The following is a 14339-nucleotide window of genomic DNA, read 5'->3' on the forward strand; positions in this document are numbered from 1 at the left end:
TATAAAATTATGTGAACATGAGTGGTAAAATATCAAGCATGATCTTTGTAGGCGTAAATGGAGTTGAATTCAGTTTCTCCTGAGTATTGACCTAAAGAAGAAAATTAGTGCCTAAGAATATAATTATATAGGAAGAGTTGTTTTTTTTTTTTTTTCAAGCATCAGGCTGATAAAGATGATTACTTTTGTGTACCCCAAAGGAAAGTTAATTTCTCTCTATATTGGAGACAATGTGAATAAATGCAGAGAGAAATATATTGCATGGTATTAACATTAAAATATTAAAAATAGATGAGATTTTTAAAAATAGCTGAAATTTTCACTACTTTCTAAAGTTTGGATATTGGTATTTGAATTTAGTCAAATTGTTCTACTCTTGGATTTTCCATATCCATTTTCCATATCCATTTTCCATATCAGTGGTTACTTGCCAACTTGGGGTGAGGAGGGGAGAGAGAGAGAAAAGGGGACAAGAAACGTTTGGGATTGAAGAATATGTTTATCATCTTGATTGTGGTGATGGTTTCATGGCTTTCGATCTATGTCAAAACCTATCATATTGTAGATTTTAAGTATGTGCAGTTTATTACATGTCAATTACACACATTAAATATTACTTTAAAAAATTAATGTTTAGTTTTTTGTGAGAGAGAGAGATCAAACAGGGGAGGGGCAGAGAGAGAGGGAGAGACAGGCTGGAGCAGTCTCTAGGCTTTGAGTTGTCAGCACAGAGCCTGATGTAGGGCTTAAACTTACAAGCCATGAGCTCATGACCTGAACTGAAGTCAGATGCTTAACTGACTGAGCCACCCACGTGCCCCAAACCTCATTTTAAAAAATGGCCACTCTTCCCTCACTCCCCAAATATACCCAAATCTGTTAAATTATGGATTTCTGTAATTCTTCATACTGACGTGTGAGGCAAGATTCCTATACAATGAACTTACATAATTTTAGAATGAAGAGAGTCTATCAATTCCTCACTTCACACAAGTTATAACAAAAGCATTTTCAGTGAAACATTGATAACAATACATATTTCTTAAAGAATCGTGAACCAAATGTTAATGGCAACATAAAATTAGGAAGAGATTGCTCTCAAATAAATGGAATATATTTTATCCTTAAAAGGCAATTATGAGGTCATCATCTTGAAGCTTTCAAAAATGCAAGCTAATAGAGAGTATAATGCTAGATGAAATAAGTCAGAAAAAGACAAATACCATATGATTTCACTTGTGTGGAATTTAAGAAGCAAGAAAAAAAAAGCAAGCAAAGGAAAAAAGAGAGAGAGAGAGACAGAGAGACAGAGAAACGAAGAACCAGATGCTTAACTATAGAGAACACACTGATGGTAACCAGAGGGTAGAAGGGTGGGGAGATGGCTGAAATAGGTGATGGGGATCTAAAGAGCGCATTTGTGTGATGATTGCTGGGAGATGTATGGAATTGCTGAATCACTATATTGTACACCTGAAACGAATATAGCACTGTATGTCAACTATACCGGAATTGAAATAAAAACTGAATTAAAAAATTCAAGAATAACCACATTAAAATTTGTAATAAAAATTTAAGAAAGATGCAATATAATTTACTACAAACTATAAAAATTCAATTGAACAAGCTCTGCACTTCCATTTGATTATTTAGTATTTCATATTTATTTTTTCTTTCTTTATATTTTCTTTCAAATTTTTATTTAAAATCTAAGTGTTGAATCACTAAATTCTACTCCTGAGGTAGAATATTGTTCTAGATTTTAGTGATTCATCACTTACTTATAACACCCGGTGCTCAACACAAGTGCCTTCCTTAATACCCATCACCCATTAGTATTTAATATTTAATGCTAGCATTGAAATAATAAAATTGGCATATGCCATTTAAAAAATGCATGTTAAACAGGTGTCTATCTCTTTGGCTTCTAAAAATACATTGAACTTCTATAAATATCAATTGGTAATATAACTTTATTATATTATTATAAGTAACTTTTACAGTACTATTATATGGCACTATTGCTATAAAACAATTACTAACATAATATATAAATCATTTATAGTGTAATGGTAATATAGACTACAGAGTTTATACAAATCGATTTGATTTTGTAAGACATATCCAAGTGAATTTAGAGCTTCTACTCAGTCAAAAACATCAAGCTAATAGTATCTGGGAAATTATAGGCAATAACATAATTGAAGATCTAGGTAATCCCTTTGCTTAAGAAAAAGTCATAGTTATTTCTTGTGATATTATATAGTTAAATGTCAATGCAATGTTCAGATATAAAAGTAAATTAAGATAGTAGAAAATGTTTTGAAGTAAAAAAATCTAACATATCGTTTTGTTTCTGGCTTAGAGGGGCTGACTGGTATGAAACTTTGGCACTTACTTTCCGATTGTATTGGGTAGTATTGTAAGTTGATTGTCATCTACTTTGAGAGTAGTTAGTTTTTTCAAAAGACCTAAAACAGAGAAGAAGTTTTATTAATACATAAGAACAGATCTCTAACAGAAAATACAATATGAAAGAAAAGGAATCACTTGTGAGGAATATTTGTCATGCCAATAGGCTGCACTCTGTTCATATAAACCTACAAATAAACCTACAAATTTGCATGTGCTCTAGTTTTGACTGTCCAGTTGCAAAAACTTTACCTACATCAGTGGGAGTTCAAGTACATCAAAGCAGACAAATAAACAAAATGTAGGGCTCCATAGAAACTTAAGTTGACAGCAATACTACCACATTTCCCTTATCTATCTTGCTGCAAATGGACCAGATGAAAAATTTTAAGCCAGCTGTGACTTAATGTATAATTAATTCGTAAGCACTAAAAAATAACATTTTTTATTTGTGATACAAATTAAAAACAAATCTGAATTAAGCCTAATGATCAACAAATGGGCACTGAGGTATTGTGATGCAGTGATTATAATTATGGACTTGGAAAATTACAACATATGACCTCATACTCTTTTTGTTACCATAAATCCTTGAACTTGGATCAGCAGAAAGTACACAAACTTGCAATTTTAATATACCGAGTAGAAGTGGCCAAGAATTGAAGTTTCAACTATTTATATTTCACTGTCAGATTTATGCCTTCCATACCCTTACTGCCTACTCTATTCCCAGGGTTCTAAGGAGTAATAGCCACAGAGTAATTGAAGTACAGCTTCCTTTACCCAGCCATAATTTAATCTTTGGTATCAATATGGCTTAAATAGCCAAAGTCCAAGGGCAAAGCATGGTTATTTTTTGTTTTACATTGGAAATATGCATATAAGCTGTAGGCTACTTGTTTTGCAGAAAACTAGTTTTGATGGATATGGTAGGTTCCATGGTAAAATGTGTTTGGGAATTACTAAATTAAACAACATTAAACATATTTCTTAAATGAAGTTTTCCTAGGAGCTTTTAATATATTAATGTAGCAATGTGACTCTCCAAAGTTATTGCAGAATGCGTGTAAGTGTGCAGGGTCTTGTTCAGCTAGTGTTTGATGAATGTGCTTTGAAAAGCATCGCTGTAGATCATGCCCATCCACCTCAAATATTCTGAGGATTCCTTAAAAGCATAAAGTCAGAATATATTTGAAATAAAAACCAATCATTGCACTTAAAATTGCAGTACCCTCAGTTACATATTCTGTAGAAGCACTCAGAATCTCTAGTGAAGAGAAAGGGTCTCACTGTCAAACTGCTGTGAGAAAATATCTACAAAATATCAAAACTTAATACATCAGCTGTGCCCCCAGGATACACTGCTGAAGATAGCAGCACCTGGGAAAGACGACAATTCTCACTGGGGTAATTTGTCTCTGAAGTTTGCACACCCACTGCCATATTTATCTATGTTTAAAGGGTGAGTGAATCACTTCATCTTCTCTAGTGTGTATGTAAAAAATGTCAACCTTGGAAATATGAAAGAACTCCTAAGCTTGTTCATCAACTGTGAAAAGCAAACAGGGGACGATGAATTACAGCTAAATTCTTTATGACTTGGTAGCCCTAATCAAACGACTGCACCTGCCCACCAATGGAGCTAGAAGGTGGTTGACAGTCTCCACATCACTTGACTGGGTCATAAGAAGTTTTGAGCTGGGTCACAAATGGCTGTGCAAACACCATGAAGCCAGGTTGCAAGGTATCCTTTAAGAGAATGACAGTACTTAAGTCTAAAAGTAGTGGTGAAAAAATCTTGAAGCATGTTAGGGACTAAAACCAAAAGTTTGATGCAACAAAGTTTTTCGAAGAATGGAGTAGAGGCTCTGACAGCTGATAGAAGCTTCTGCAGCTTTAAAGGTGGAAGCAAGTTAGGTCTCTTTTCTTAGTTCCATGTCTGTGGATTTAAAGGAATCACACTCATTTGTGATGTGGCAACTTTGTCACTCACATATTCTATCTAAGAGGATGCTCTTTGGACAGATTCTGGAGCTTCTATAGGAATATGGTTGTCTGTAGAGCAGAAATAGAGCATCAACCTTACCTTCATTGCTCATGACTTCCTCGGGCAGATAATTCCTTTATTGCATTTCTATATCATATCTTCTTGGGCTTTCTTCTTCTACTCTACAGGAATCAAAGGCATTCTATCTTGTTCCTTCCCTCTATTTGGGTTTTTCCCTAATTCCCCACCTCTTTATCCTACACTCCCAACTAAGAAGTATTGAAGAGAAAGAAAGAGGAGGCCTTTTACTATGGTTTTCGCTACTTATATATAAATATATAATAAGCAGTAATGTTTTAAACATTAATATGATTTATCAAAATAGCTAATATTTACACGACAGTTACAGATATGTAATAAAACTTTGAAAAACCAAATAGCTGTGTGCTCATCAAATCTGAGATTATAATAATTATCATATTATTATAATAGCTAATACAAGCACTTACTATGTGCCAGTTACTATCCTAAGCAATTCTATATATATGAATTCACTTATTGCTGAAAATAATCCCATGATGCAGGTACTACTACTGCCCCACTTAATAGATGAAGAAACTGAGCGCAGAGAGATTAAGTAGCTGGTCTAAGGTCACAAAGCTAATAAGATAGAAAAGCCAGAATTTGAACTCAGGTAACTTGACTATGAAGTCTGTGTCCTTAACCATTAAGTAAAAAAGATAAATTATTTTGGAAAGTAAAAAAAAAATTAATTAAAGCTCTCTCTAGAAGAGCAAAAGAGCCCCCTTCATTTTCCCTGGAACCAGACAAGGAAAGGGATTCAGCATGCAGGGGTTGTTGAGTAAATCACTCCATTGAAATACCTCACGGCTGTAGAACTAAAATAGATGTGAAGGAAGTAAAGATTTTAATTTTAGTTGCTATTTTCCTTTATTGGTACTATGGAATTTCTTATCTTTTTTTGTTTTAAATGTTGGTAGCCCAATAATGTCAAAATAAAGAAGACAAGATGCAATTTCCCATCAGAATCAATCCCAATCAGAATCTATGAACTCTTTTAGGGCCTGAGGACACAGCTCTCAGTCTCCTATCTCAGATACTTCTCTTGATCAAGAAGGGGATTTTTGGAGGGAAGTCAGCTATTGTACGTGTATAATCAGGGACTCTGGCAACTCTGCAGATGCATAAATGTAATCTTCCCTGAAAGGTCAATAGAGTTTAAAGATCTTGTCTGAGGAGTAAGCTACTATCACAAAGTCACTTTCCTAATTTGAGAACCATTCAGATTCTTAATTAAGGTATTAAAATACATAGTATCACCTGTCTATCCTAGTTGGCTTTATGTCAGCCAAGTATCCAATCTGATGTTTTCTATCACCTATCCATGCTGTCTTCCCCAGACCAGAAAGCTACTTTCCTGGTCTTCTTTCTTAAAGGAAGATATTTTAAACAAATAATTATATCATCTTTTGTTTTACTGTGTGCCATTTTTATTTCCAGAATTTCTAATTTTTTTTAAAAACCACCTATTCTTAGTAAGAGTTCTTATTTTTGTTTTATTAGTTATTATTTTTATGAATGTTATTCTAACTTTTGTGTATTTGACAATCTACACATACTTAAAAATCATTTTTTACATTTCTTGGTGACTTCGGTTTCTCCTGGGTAAATTTTCCTATTTGTTTGAGTTTTTGGTTGTGGTTATAACATTAGTTTTCCTTTAAAATTTTCATTTGCATGCTCATTTGTGAAAGTGAACGTTTTCTCTTTACCAATGCTCACCCCTCTCTGCCTGATAGTTTTGTAGTTACCTCCCCTGACTCCCAAGTTTCTGGAGTGGGAGTATAAGGCATGTATTTTGACTAGGTGGTTATCTTGACTAGATGATCATTGCTGTCATCTTAATTAAAGGATGCTCTTTTTAACCATTACACTTCCTCACTTTCTACAACATAAAAGAGTATTTTCTAAACTTATCTAATTATAAGTTTCATCTAGGATGTTTAATAAAAACAAATTAGAGGGCCTACCACAAACTTACTGAATCAGAATTTTCAGAGAAACAGCCTGGAAATGTGTAAGTGCCTAATAAAACTGTCAGATAAGTCTTACAATGGAATGAGTTGGAAAAATACTGTTATAATACAGTATGTGATTATATAAATCAAAAAGTTATTAAATCTAGACAGAAAGAAATTCTAGCCTGTTTTTCAAAACTAGTATCCTCTATTAGCCTGAAGGAATATGAAAATGGAAGCAGTCAAATAGTGAAGAAAAATTTGGAAAACTGCTTTATCTTCTAGCTTCCTTCTAATTAGAGTACCTAGGTGTAACTTAATTTTCAGAAGCTTTAATAAGTTCAAGAATATATGACACATTGTATTCAAAGAGTGTTTAAAAACTAACACCCAAAGTTAGGTAATTTGCTGATTATCCTCCTAAGTCCTCTCATAAATAATAGTAAGATATGTACACAAAACAGTTTACTAATTATTAAATTAGATTCTTTAATTACCTTACTCATATAAAAATTTGTAACAAAAATGGATTGGGTGCTTGATAAATACTAACAGACATTCTCTGCTGTCATGAATCTTAACAGCATATAAAAGAAAATGCATCTTTTTTTAAATAATAGAACTACAAAGAGATTTTATATTTATTATATATTTATGTTATTTTCAGATTATAGCAGTGTTATAACAGTATTGAAAATAGGATATAGCAACACTCTGTGGATAGAAGCTATTGTGATTTTATGGTGATAAAAGATGATATACATGGTTATCAAATTACTCTAAATCTAAGAAATCTACTTTTTACAGTAACATTTTACAACTTAAAAGATTTGAATTGAAAAATATATCAGTTTGGTAGGATCATGTATTTTAATAGTAGAGCCTTCTTGAGTTTGACAATTATTTACCATTTCATTTTAAGATATTGGTAAAATACTATGATACCAGTAATAATGAACTTGAATAATGAAGTTTGTAATTCATTATTATCAGTCAGGCTAACAGTATATTCCCTATATCTACTGATAAACTAAGACTACGCCAAAAAAGAAAATTTCATATATTTCATATAAACATTCATGACACAATAGAATATTCTTACCTATAGAGTCGGGCAACTGTTGCAACATATTGGATGACAGTAAGAGGTCCTCAAGGGCTTCACATCCAGAAATTTCCATGTCAACCGTTTCTATTCTGTTTTTTGACATATCCAGGTATACCAACATCTTTAACTTCCCTATAGACTTGATAACATTGCATAAACTCAGGATTAGTTGAGAAATTCTCACAAGACATTTGAAAGTTGTAAAAACCACAATACTGTAAAACTAATTTTAAAAGCAACTACAACAATAATATGTGTTGGTAAGAATGTCGAGAAATTATAATCCTTGTACATTGCTAGCAGGAATTTAAAATTGTGCAGCCACTTTGAAAAACAGTTTGGCCATACCTCAAAATGTTATACATAGAGTTTCCATATCACCCAGCAGTCCCGAGGTGTATACTCCAGGATGCAATATATGTCCACACAAAACACAAACTTTAAAGCAGTATTATTCACAAGAGCCAAAAAATGGAAACAACCTAAATGCCTATCAGTTGATGAATGGATAAACAGCATGTGTTATATCCATATGTTGTACTATTATTTTGCAATACATGCAAATATATATTACAAAATGGATGAACCTTGAAAATATATGCAGTGAAAAATGCCAGTAATAAAAAACAAACAGCTGTTGCATGATTCTATTTGTATGAAATGTCCAGAATAGGCAAATCTATAGAGATGGAGAGTAGATTAGGGTTTCTAGAGGTTGGGGGTAAGGGGACATGGGAATGACTGCTAATGGCTTCAGGGATTTTTTTTGGAGATAGTGCAAATGTTGTAAAATTAGATTGTGGTGATGGCTACTCAACCTGTGAGTATTCTAAAAGCCACGGAATTGTATATTATAAATGGGTGAATTTTATGGTATGTGAATTATATCTCAGTACAACAGTTAAAACAAAACACAACAATCTCAAAGTTGCCACTGAATTAAATAAATTAATTAATAATAAAAAAATAAATGACAATTGTCACCCAAACAGCATATGTTGACATATTGATTCTTACACTTTCAAATGCATAAGAAAGGGTTTAAATCCTACCAGATTCAATATTCTGTTATTCAACATTTCTTTTTGAGAGTCTACTATGTAACAAGGCTTGTGTTATACATGGGAGACCAATCATGAATAAGTCAACTAAGTATGAGGAGAGACTTGTCATGATACAGACAAAATCTGTACCCTTATGGAGCTCACAGTAGTGGAGGAAACTGTCAAACAAATAATTACAATACCCTATAATATATGCAATTAAAAAAACATGTAGAGAATGTCATAGAAGCACAGGGCTGCAAATTGCCTGGAAGACACAGCCTGTCAAGAAAAGGAGAACATGCACCTAAAAGAGAAAATGACATATACTGTTCATAGTAAAATGTGAAAAATCATGGCATGTTTGAGGAAGAGTGGGACATTTGATTTATAAGATTATAAGAAGACATGTGTTCAAAGGCCTTACATATTATATGAGGAGATGTAAATTCTACCTTTTAAGGAAGGAAAGCTATTCAAGAGGTTTTTGTTTGTTGGTTTTGTTTTGTTGAAAGAGAGAGCATGCATGTGTGCCCCAGCGTGCCTGTGAGCACAGTGGGAGTAGGGGAGGAGCACAGATAGAGGGGAGAGAAAGAATCCCAAGCAGAATCTGTTCTGTCAGCACAGAGCCCAATGAGTGGCTCAACACCAGGAACCACGAGATCATGACCTGAGTCGAAATCAAAAGTTGGACCCTTAACCCAGTGAGGCATCCAGGTGTCTGTATTCAAGGTTTTTAAGACAAAGAATGACATGATCAGATTTGTGCTTTAAAAATCCAGCTTCAGGGAACTACAAAGGAGAGATTCTTTGATGAGAGTTGAAAAGACCCATCACAAGGATCTGGAAACAGTTTTTATTTTAAGTTTGTTTATTTATTTTGAGACAGAGAGAGATAGTGTGCAAGCAGGGGAGGGCAGAGAGGGAGAGAGAATCCCAAGCAGAGTCTTCATTGACAGCCTGATGCCAGGCTTGAACTCACAAACCATGAGATCATAACCTGAGCCAAAGTCGGACACTTAACTGAGCCACTCAAGTGCCCCTAGAAACAATTTAGCTGAGGAGATAAGGGCCTGAATTAAGGCAGCGGAAGTGAGGAAGAAGAAGGGATGGGCTCAAAAAAAAAAAAATCAGAAGTGGAATAAACTAGTAACTAGTTGCTGAGGACAGGGAAGGAACAAAGTCATACTGTGAACAGGAGTAACAGGGACCGCTTAGCTGGGACATGGAGCACAGGAGTCAGGACAAGATAAAAGTCCTCACTTTCAGTTTCTTTCAGGGCATATTTTGCAAATAAATACCTTACACATAACTGTGTTCAGTGGATCATCTGTCTGTTTAATCCACCCGTATCCATTTTAATATATTGTCTCTACTTATTTGACAGAATATAAATAAAAAAGGAAATAAACTTATTACACACACAAGCACACACTTGGCACTGTGCCAAGTACTTTGGCTATATTATTTGATTTAATACTTCATATCTTTGCTTCTCACAATGTGTTTTGCAGACCAGCAGCATTGGTACCACCTGGAAGCCTGTCAGGAACATACAGTCTTAGATCTCAGACGCACTCTGGACCTACTGAATCAGAATCTGCACTTCAACGCACATTGAAATTTAGTAATTAATGTCACACAATGGGAAGCAGAGACAAGGAGAAGTTTATGAGAGAGTGCTCTTAGGATCAATACCAGTGGGAAGACAGAGAGGAGAAAGGAGGCACGGCTAGGCAGATGAAGCAGCTGAGCTGGAATGAAATCTTGAGGAACTCCTTGGGTGGCCCTTTAAGAGTCACTGAGTTGGATTGCCTGGCAGTAGTAGGGTGAGTCTAAGTAAGGATGAGGAGCCAGGCCTTTATCACTGGTCATTGGGTGCAGGTCTCCCAGACTAGAGATGTGACCCTGGGTAAGGAGGTTCTTTTCAGCTGGAGCAAATCCTGAAGAAGGTGGAAAGCTGCAAACAGTATTCCCAAAAGCTTCAGGAATAGAGAGTAAGTTCTTCATTCCAGGAGGATGATTCATGACAGCAATTATTACAAATAACATTCCAAGGTTACCCCATTAATGAGGGGTGGAGCTAAAATTCAAATCACTTTTCTCAGATTACAGACCACAAAGCCTATTGATTATATCAGCAGTCACTGACCTCTAACTCCCTAAGTAACCCAGCATATATCTCTAGGTCTGTGACCTCACGCCCCATGGAGGCACAGAATGTGCGAAGTCTTGGAATAGATGACTCAGTTGCTAGAACTGAGTACTTTGGGTGAGTGAAGCTAGAGGGCTGAATTCTCCCTACACCTGGAAATATGTCACTTGAAAAAATACTGTCACTTTAGTTATAGATTCCCACCCTAAGGAGCTATTATGATACCATAACCATTCTTCTCTTCTGGTGAGCAAGGAAGGAATGATGTGTGTGTGTAGTGCGGGGGTGGGGGGGGGCTCTTTTTTGTTCTTTCATCATGAGGAAATTTCTTTACTCTTTGAAGCCCCCTTCATTGTTATTTCCAGCGCAACTCAATATTTTGGTGTGAAGTTTCTAAACATCATTTTTAGAAGCAAAACAATGCTTTGGTGTTTATTTTTGAGTCTTTCCCTCACTTTCAAACACCTTATAAAAGCAATTGTAGCCTGCGGTGATAAAGACCTTTGAAGTCTAATGTCTCAGAATCCTTGGGGATATTGAATGTTGCTCCAACATCTCTCGATACAGAGGGCTCTATAAGTGAGCAGTAGATAGTAAATGAAAAAAGTAAAAGCCATCACAAAAGAAGATACTGGAGTTTGTTTAAAAATAAATACTGATTCAATGCATTGTTTAGTCACATTTTGGTTGATTGATCTTAGAGTGACAGTGAACAAGATAGCTATGTAGAAGACTAACTTCTGATCAGTATCTCCTTTCTTCTCTGATTTATGAAAAATGGAGTAGTAAAATGATAGCTCAGGCTTCCAAAAGTATTTTAAAAGTATGTTACTTTAATGTACAGTGATACATGAACTAATAATAAGATGATCTTGCTTTTTTCCCTGGGTCTTATAACACTAAATATTTAGGATTAATCATTCTGTGAAACTGATAGACGGGCTAGCTTAAGGCTGCATTCAAGTATAGTCTCTCAAAGACACATGTTTCTAGGTCCTTGCATAACAACTATTTGCCAGCACAGACATTCAGAAAGCCATGCCTCTTTATGGCAGGGAGGTGGGGGTATTCCCGCAAGGAATAAAATAAAATATAAAAACTCAAGTGTACTAAAGTGAGAAATCTACGTAAAGCAGTATATAAGAAAAATCTATTCTCACAACACTTATCTGTTCACAGACGGTTTCAACACTACTTTTCTATTTAGATAAAAAGCTTACTAAACAATATGAGGTCTGAATTGATTGCTAAGGTTGGATTTTGGAAATGTAATGACTATGAAAAATAAGATGAACCTAATTCTCATTTGTGCCCTTTGTTGATTCTCTAGCAGCAGGATTTTGGAGTTTGAGAATGAACAACAGCCCCTGGTGTTGGTTTGAATTACATTTCCACTATTTACTGGCTCCGTGACCTTGGGCCAGTTTCTTATTCTTTCTGTTTCAGTTTATCATCTGTAACATGGGGATAGTAGGAAACCCTACTTCATAGGCTTATTATGAGGACTCAAGGAGTATCTATTTGTTTTTTTTTTTATTTTTTTTTATTTTTATTTTTTTTTTATTTTTATTTATTTTTTTTTAATATATGAAATTTACTGTCAAATTGGTTTCCATACAACACCCAGTGCTCATCCCAAAAGGTGCCCAAGGAGTATCTATTTGTAAAACATCTAGCATTTATCATGAGTTAGGCATTATCTAGGTGTTTTTGAATTAGTAAATATATTGAAGAAGCGGGTATAGACTTTTCTGACTAGACATACATTCCGATTTCTCAATCTCTGCACAGGGAATTGGTGAGTGTCTTACCTGTGTTGCCCCAGGATTTGTACATACTTTGGCTATGGCACAAATTGGGCTCTACTACATGTAGTGGAATCTAGATCTGTCTCTCCTGTTATGTGTGAGCTCCTCAAACAAATGTACTCAAGGTCATTGAATATATTATCTTTGTAGCTCTAACATTAGCATGGTTTCTGGTTCATAGAGGTGTATTTGTAAACGGTTTTTGAATAAATCAATATATAAAAGATGTGCATGCTTTTTTGTTTTGTGTCTGTGATGATAGTATAAATGTATTCTTTTGATAAGAGAAGAAAGTATTTTTTTCCTTAATCTTTTGCCAGATTTTCTCTTTTATGTGGTCTCATGCTTGTTCAAAAGAGAAACACTTCTTGTTCTTGTTGCTTTTGCAATTATTTTAAGGAATTTTTAATGTCAAGTCAAGAAGAATAAAATTGGCTTTGGGAACACACATCAAAATCTCCGTGGCTGAAGAGTTATTATAAATCCAGCTGCCCTGGCTACTCAGCCCAATTGTGGTTGGCGTGTGTGTGTGTGTGTGTGTGTGTACATGCTTATTTGACTGCTTGTGTTATGAGTGGCAAGAGGCAATGTTTTTACTGGAAGCCACTATTTCACTGAGTGGGAAAGGCTAAATACTCAAACTCAATGAGTTAACTGGTAAACCTACTACTTAGGAGATATTACTGGATTGTCTGTGTGTTAGTAGAAAAAAAAATGGACTCTAGTTGAACTTTCTATTTTTAACACCTGATAATTTGCCATTTACCATTTCGAAAATTCAAATGGGTTCTAATGGAAATCACCCAAACTGAGAGAAAGATTTTTATTTTGTGGAAAAGCTCTAACATAAGCAGAAACGATTATCTAGTTACCTATACGAATAAGTTTGATTTTGCAAAATTAAGACTTGGTATTATATGTAGCATTTTCTTTTTCAGTATATAACAATATAACTTTCTCAGTTTTAAAAATCGGTATGTGGAGAGATAAAAAATATAATCCTAAGAGAACAAGAGAATCTTTCATACATTTCGTATACCTATACTATTTACAAAAGGTATGTGAAATACAAAAAATAAACAAACAAACTAGTGAAAAAACACTTGGTAACCAAACAAATGTTTTATTGTGAGAGGCAAACACTGATATTTATATATTAAGATTATTCATTACCATTAATATATAGTACAGATGTTAGACAATGTGGCATAATAAAAACTTACATACCCCAGGTAGCACTTGTAATGCATTATTATCCATCCATAACTCCCTTAAATTTTGTATTTGATCCAGAACTTCAGGCTAGAAGAGAGGTAGGGAGAAAGACAACACAATTAGTCTTTTCTTAGCACAATAGAAGTGTAATTTCTTGAATCTGGAAACTTTATTTGGGAATCTAATGTTAATCCTTTAAGAAGTTCTAAGTTTAACAGACTTTCATCAAAACTGAGAGTCCCTCGTATAGCTAACTTAGAACTCATCTGGAAACAATCAGAACAACAGTAATAAAAATTAAAATCTATAACTCTCTCTTAACACCCTACAATGATCCTTTGTAGCATTTATTACACTCTAATTACTCAATGTGTCTGTCTTCTTCACCCAAATATAAGCTTTTGAAGAGCAGAGCAATGTTTGTTTTTTTCATCTTTATTGTTTTTTTAATTTTTATTTTTGTTTTTTTTAATTTTATATTTTATTTTTTAAAATTTACATCCAAATTAGCATATAATGCAACAATGATTTCGGGAGTAGATTCCTTAGTGCCCTTACCCATTTAGCCCATC

The 14339-nt window shown here is 34.3% G+C and overlaps 1 protein-coding gene across 11 annotated transcripts in view; it reads right to left on the bottom strand.

Annotated features, from left to right (window-relative positions):
• The window catches only part of LRRC7 (leucine rich repeat containing 7), a 553063-nt gene that overhangs the window by 136927 nt on the left and 401797 nt on the right, over window positions 1–14339 (bottom strand). For all 11 annotated transcript variants that reach the window (XR_008419194.1, XR_008419193.1, XM_019448906.2 and 8 more), the window contains 3 exons: window positions 13780–13854; window positions 7541–7685; window positions 2399–2471 (listed from right to left, as the gene is read on the bottom strand). Coding sequence is in view for 9 of the 11 variants with exons in the window: in XM_019448906.2 (XP_019304451.1) it covers window positions 2399–2471; window positions 7541–7685; window positions 13780–13854 (293 nt within the window). In the remaining 2 variants the exon portion in view is untranslated. The remainder of the gene's footprint in view (window positions 1–2398; window positions 2472–7540; window positions 7686–13779; window positions 13855–14339) is intronic.

Source organism: Panthera pardus, unplaced genomic scaffold (genome assembly GCF_024362965.1).
Source record: "Panthera pardus isolate Hobbes unplaced genomic scaffold, ASM2436296v1 HiC_scaffold_11, whole genome shotgun sequence".
In the NCBI taxonomy this organism is placed as follows: domain Eukaryota; kingdom Metazoa; phylum Chordata; class Mammalia; order Carnivora; family Felidae; genus Panthera; species Panthera pardus.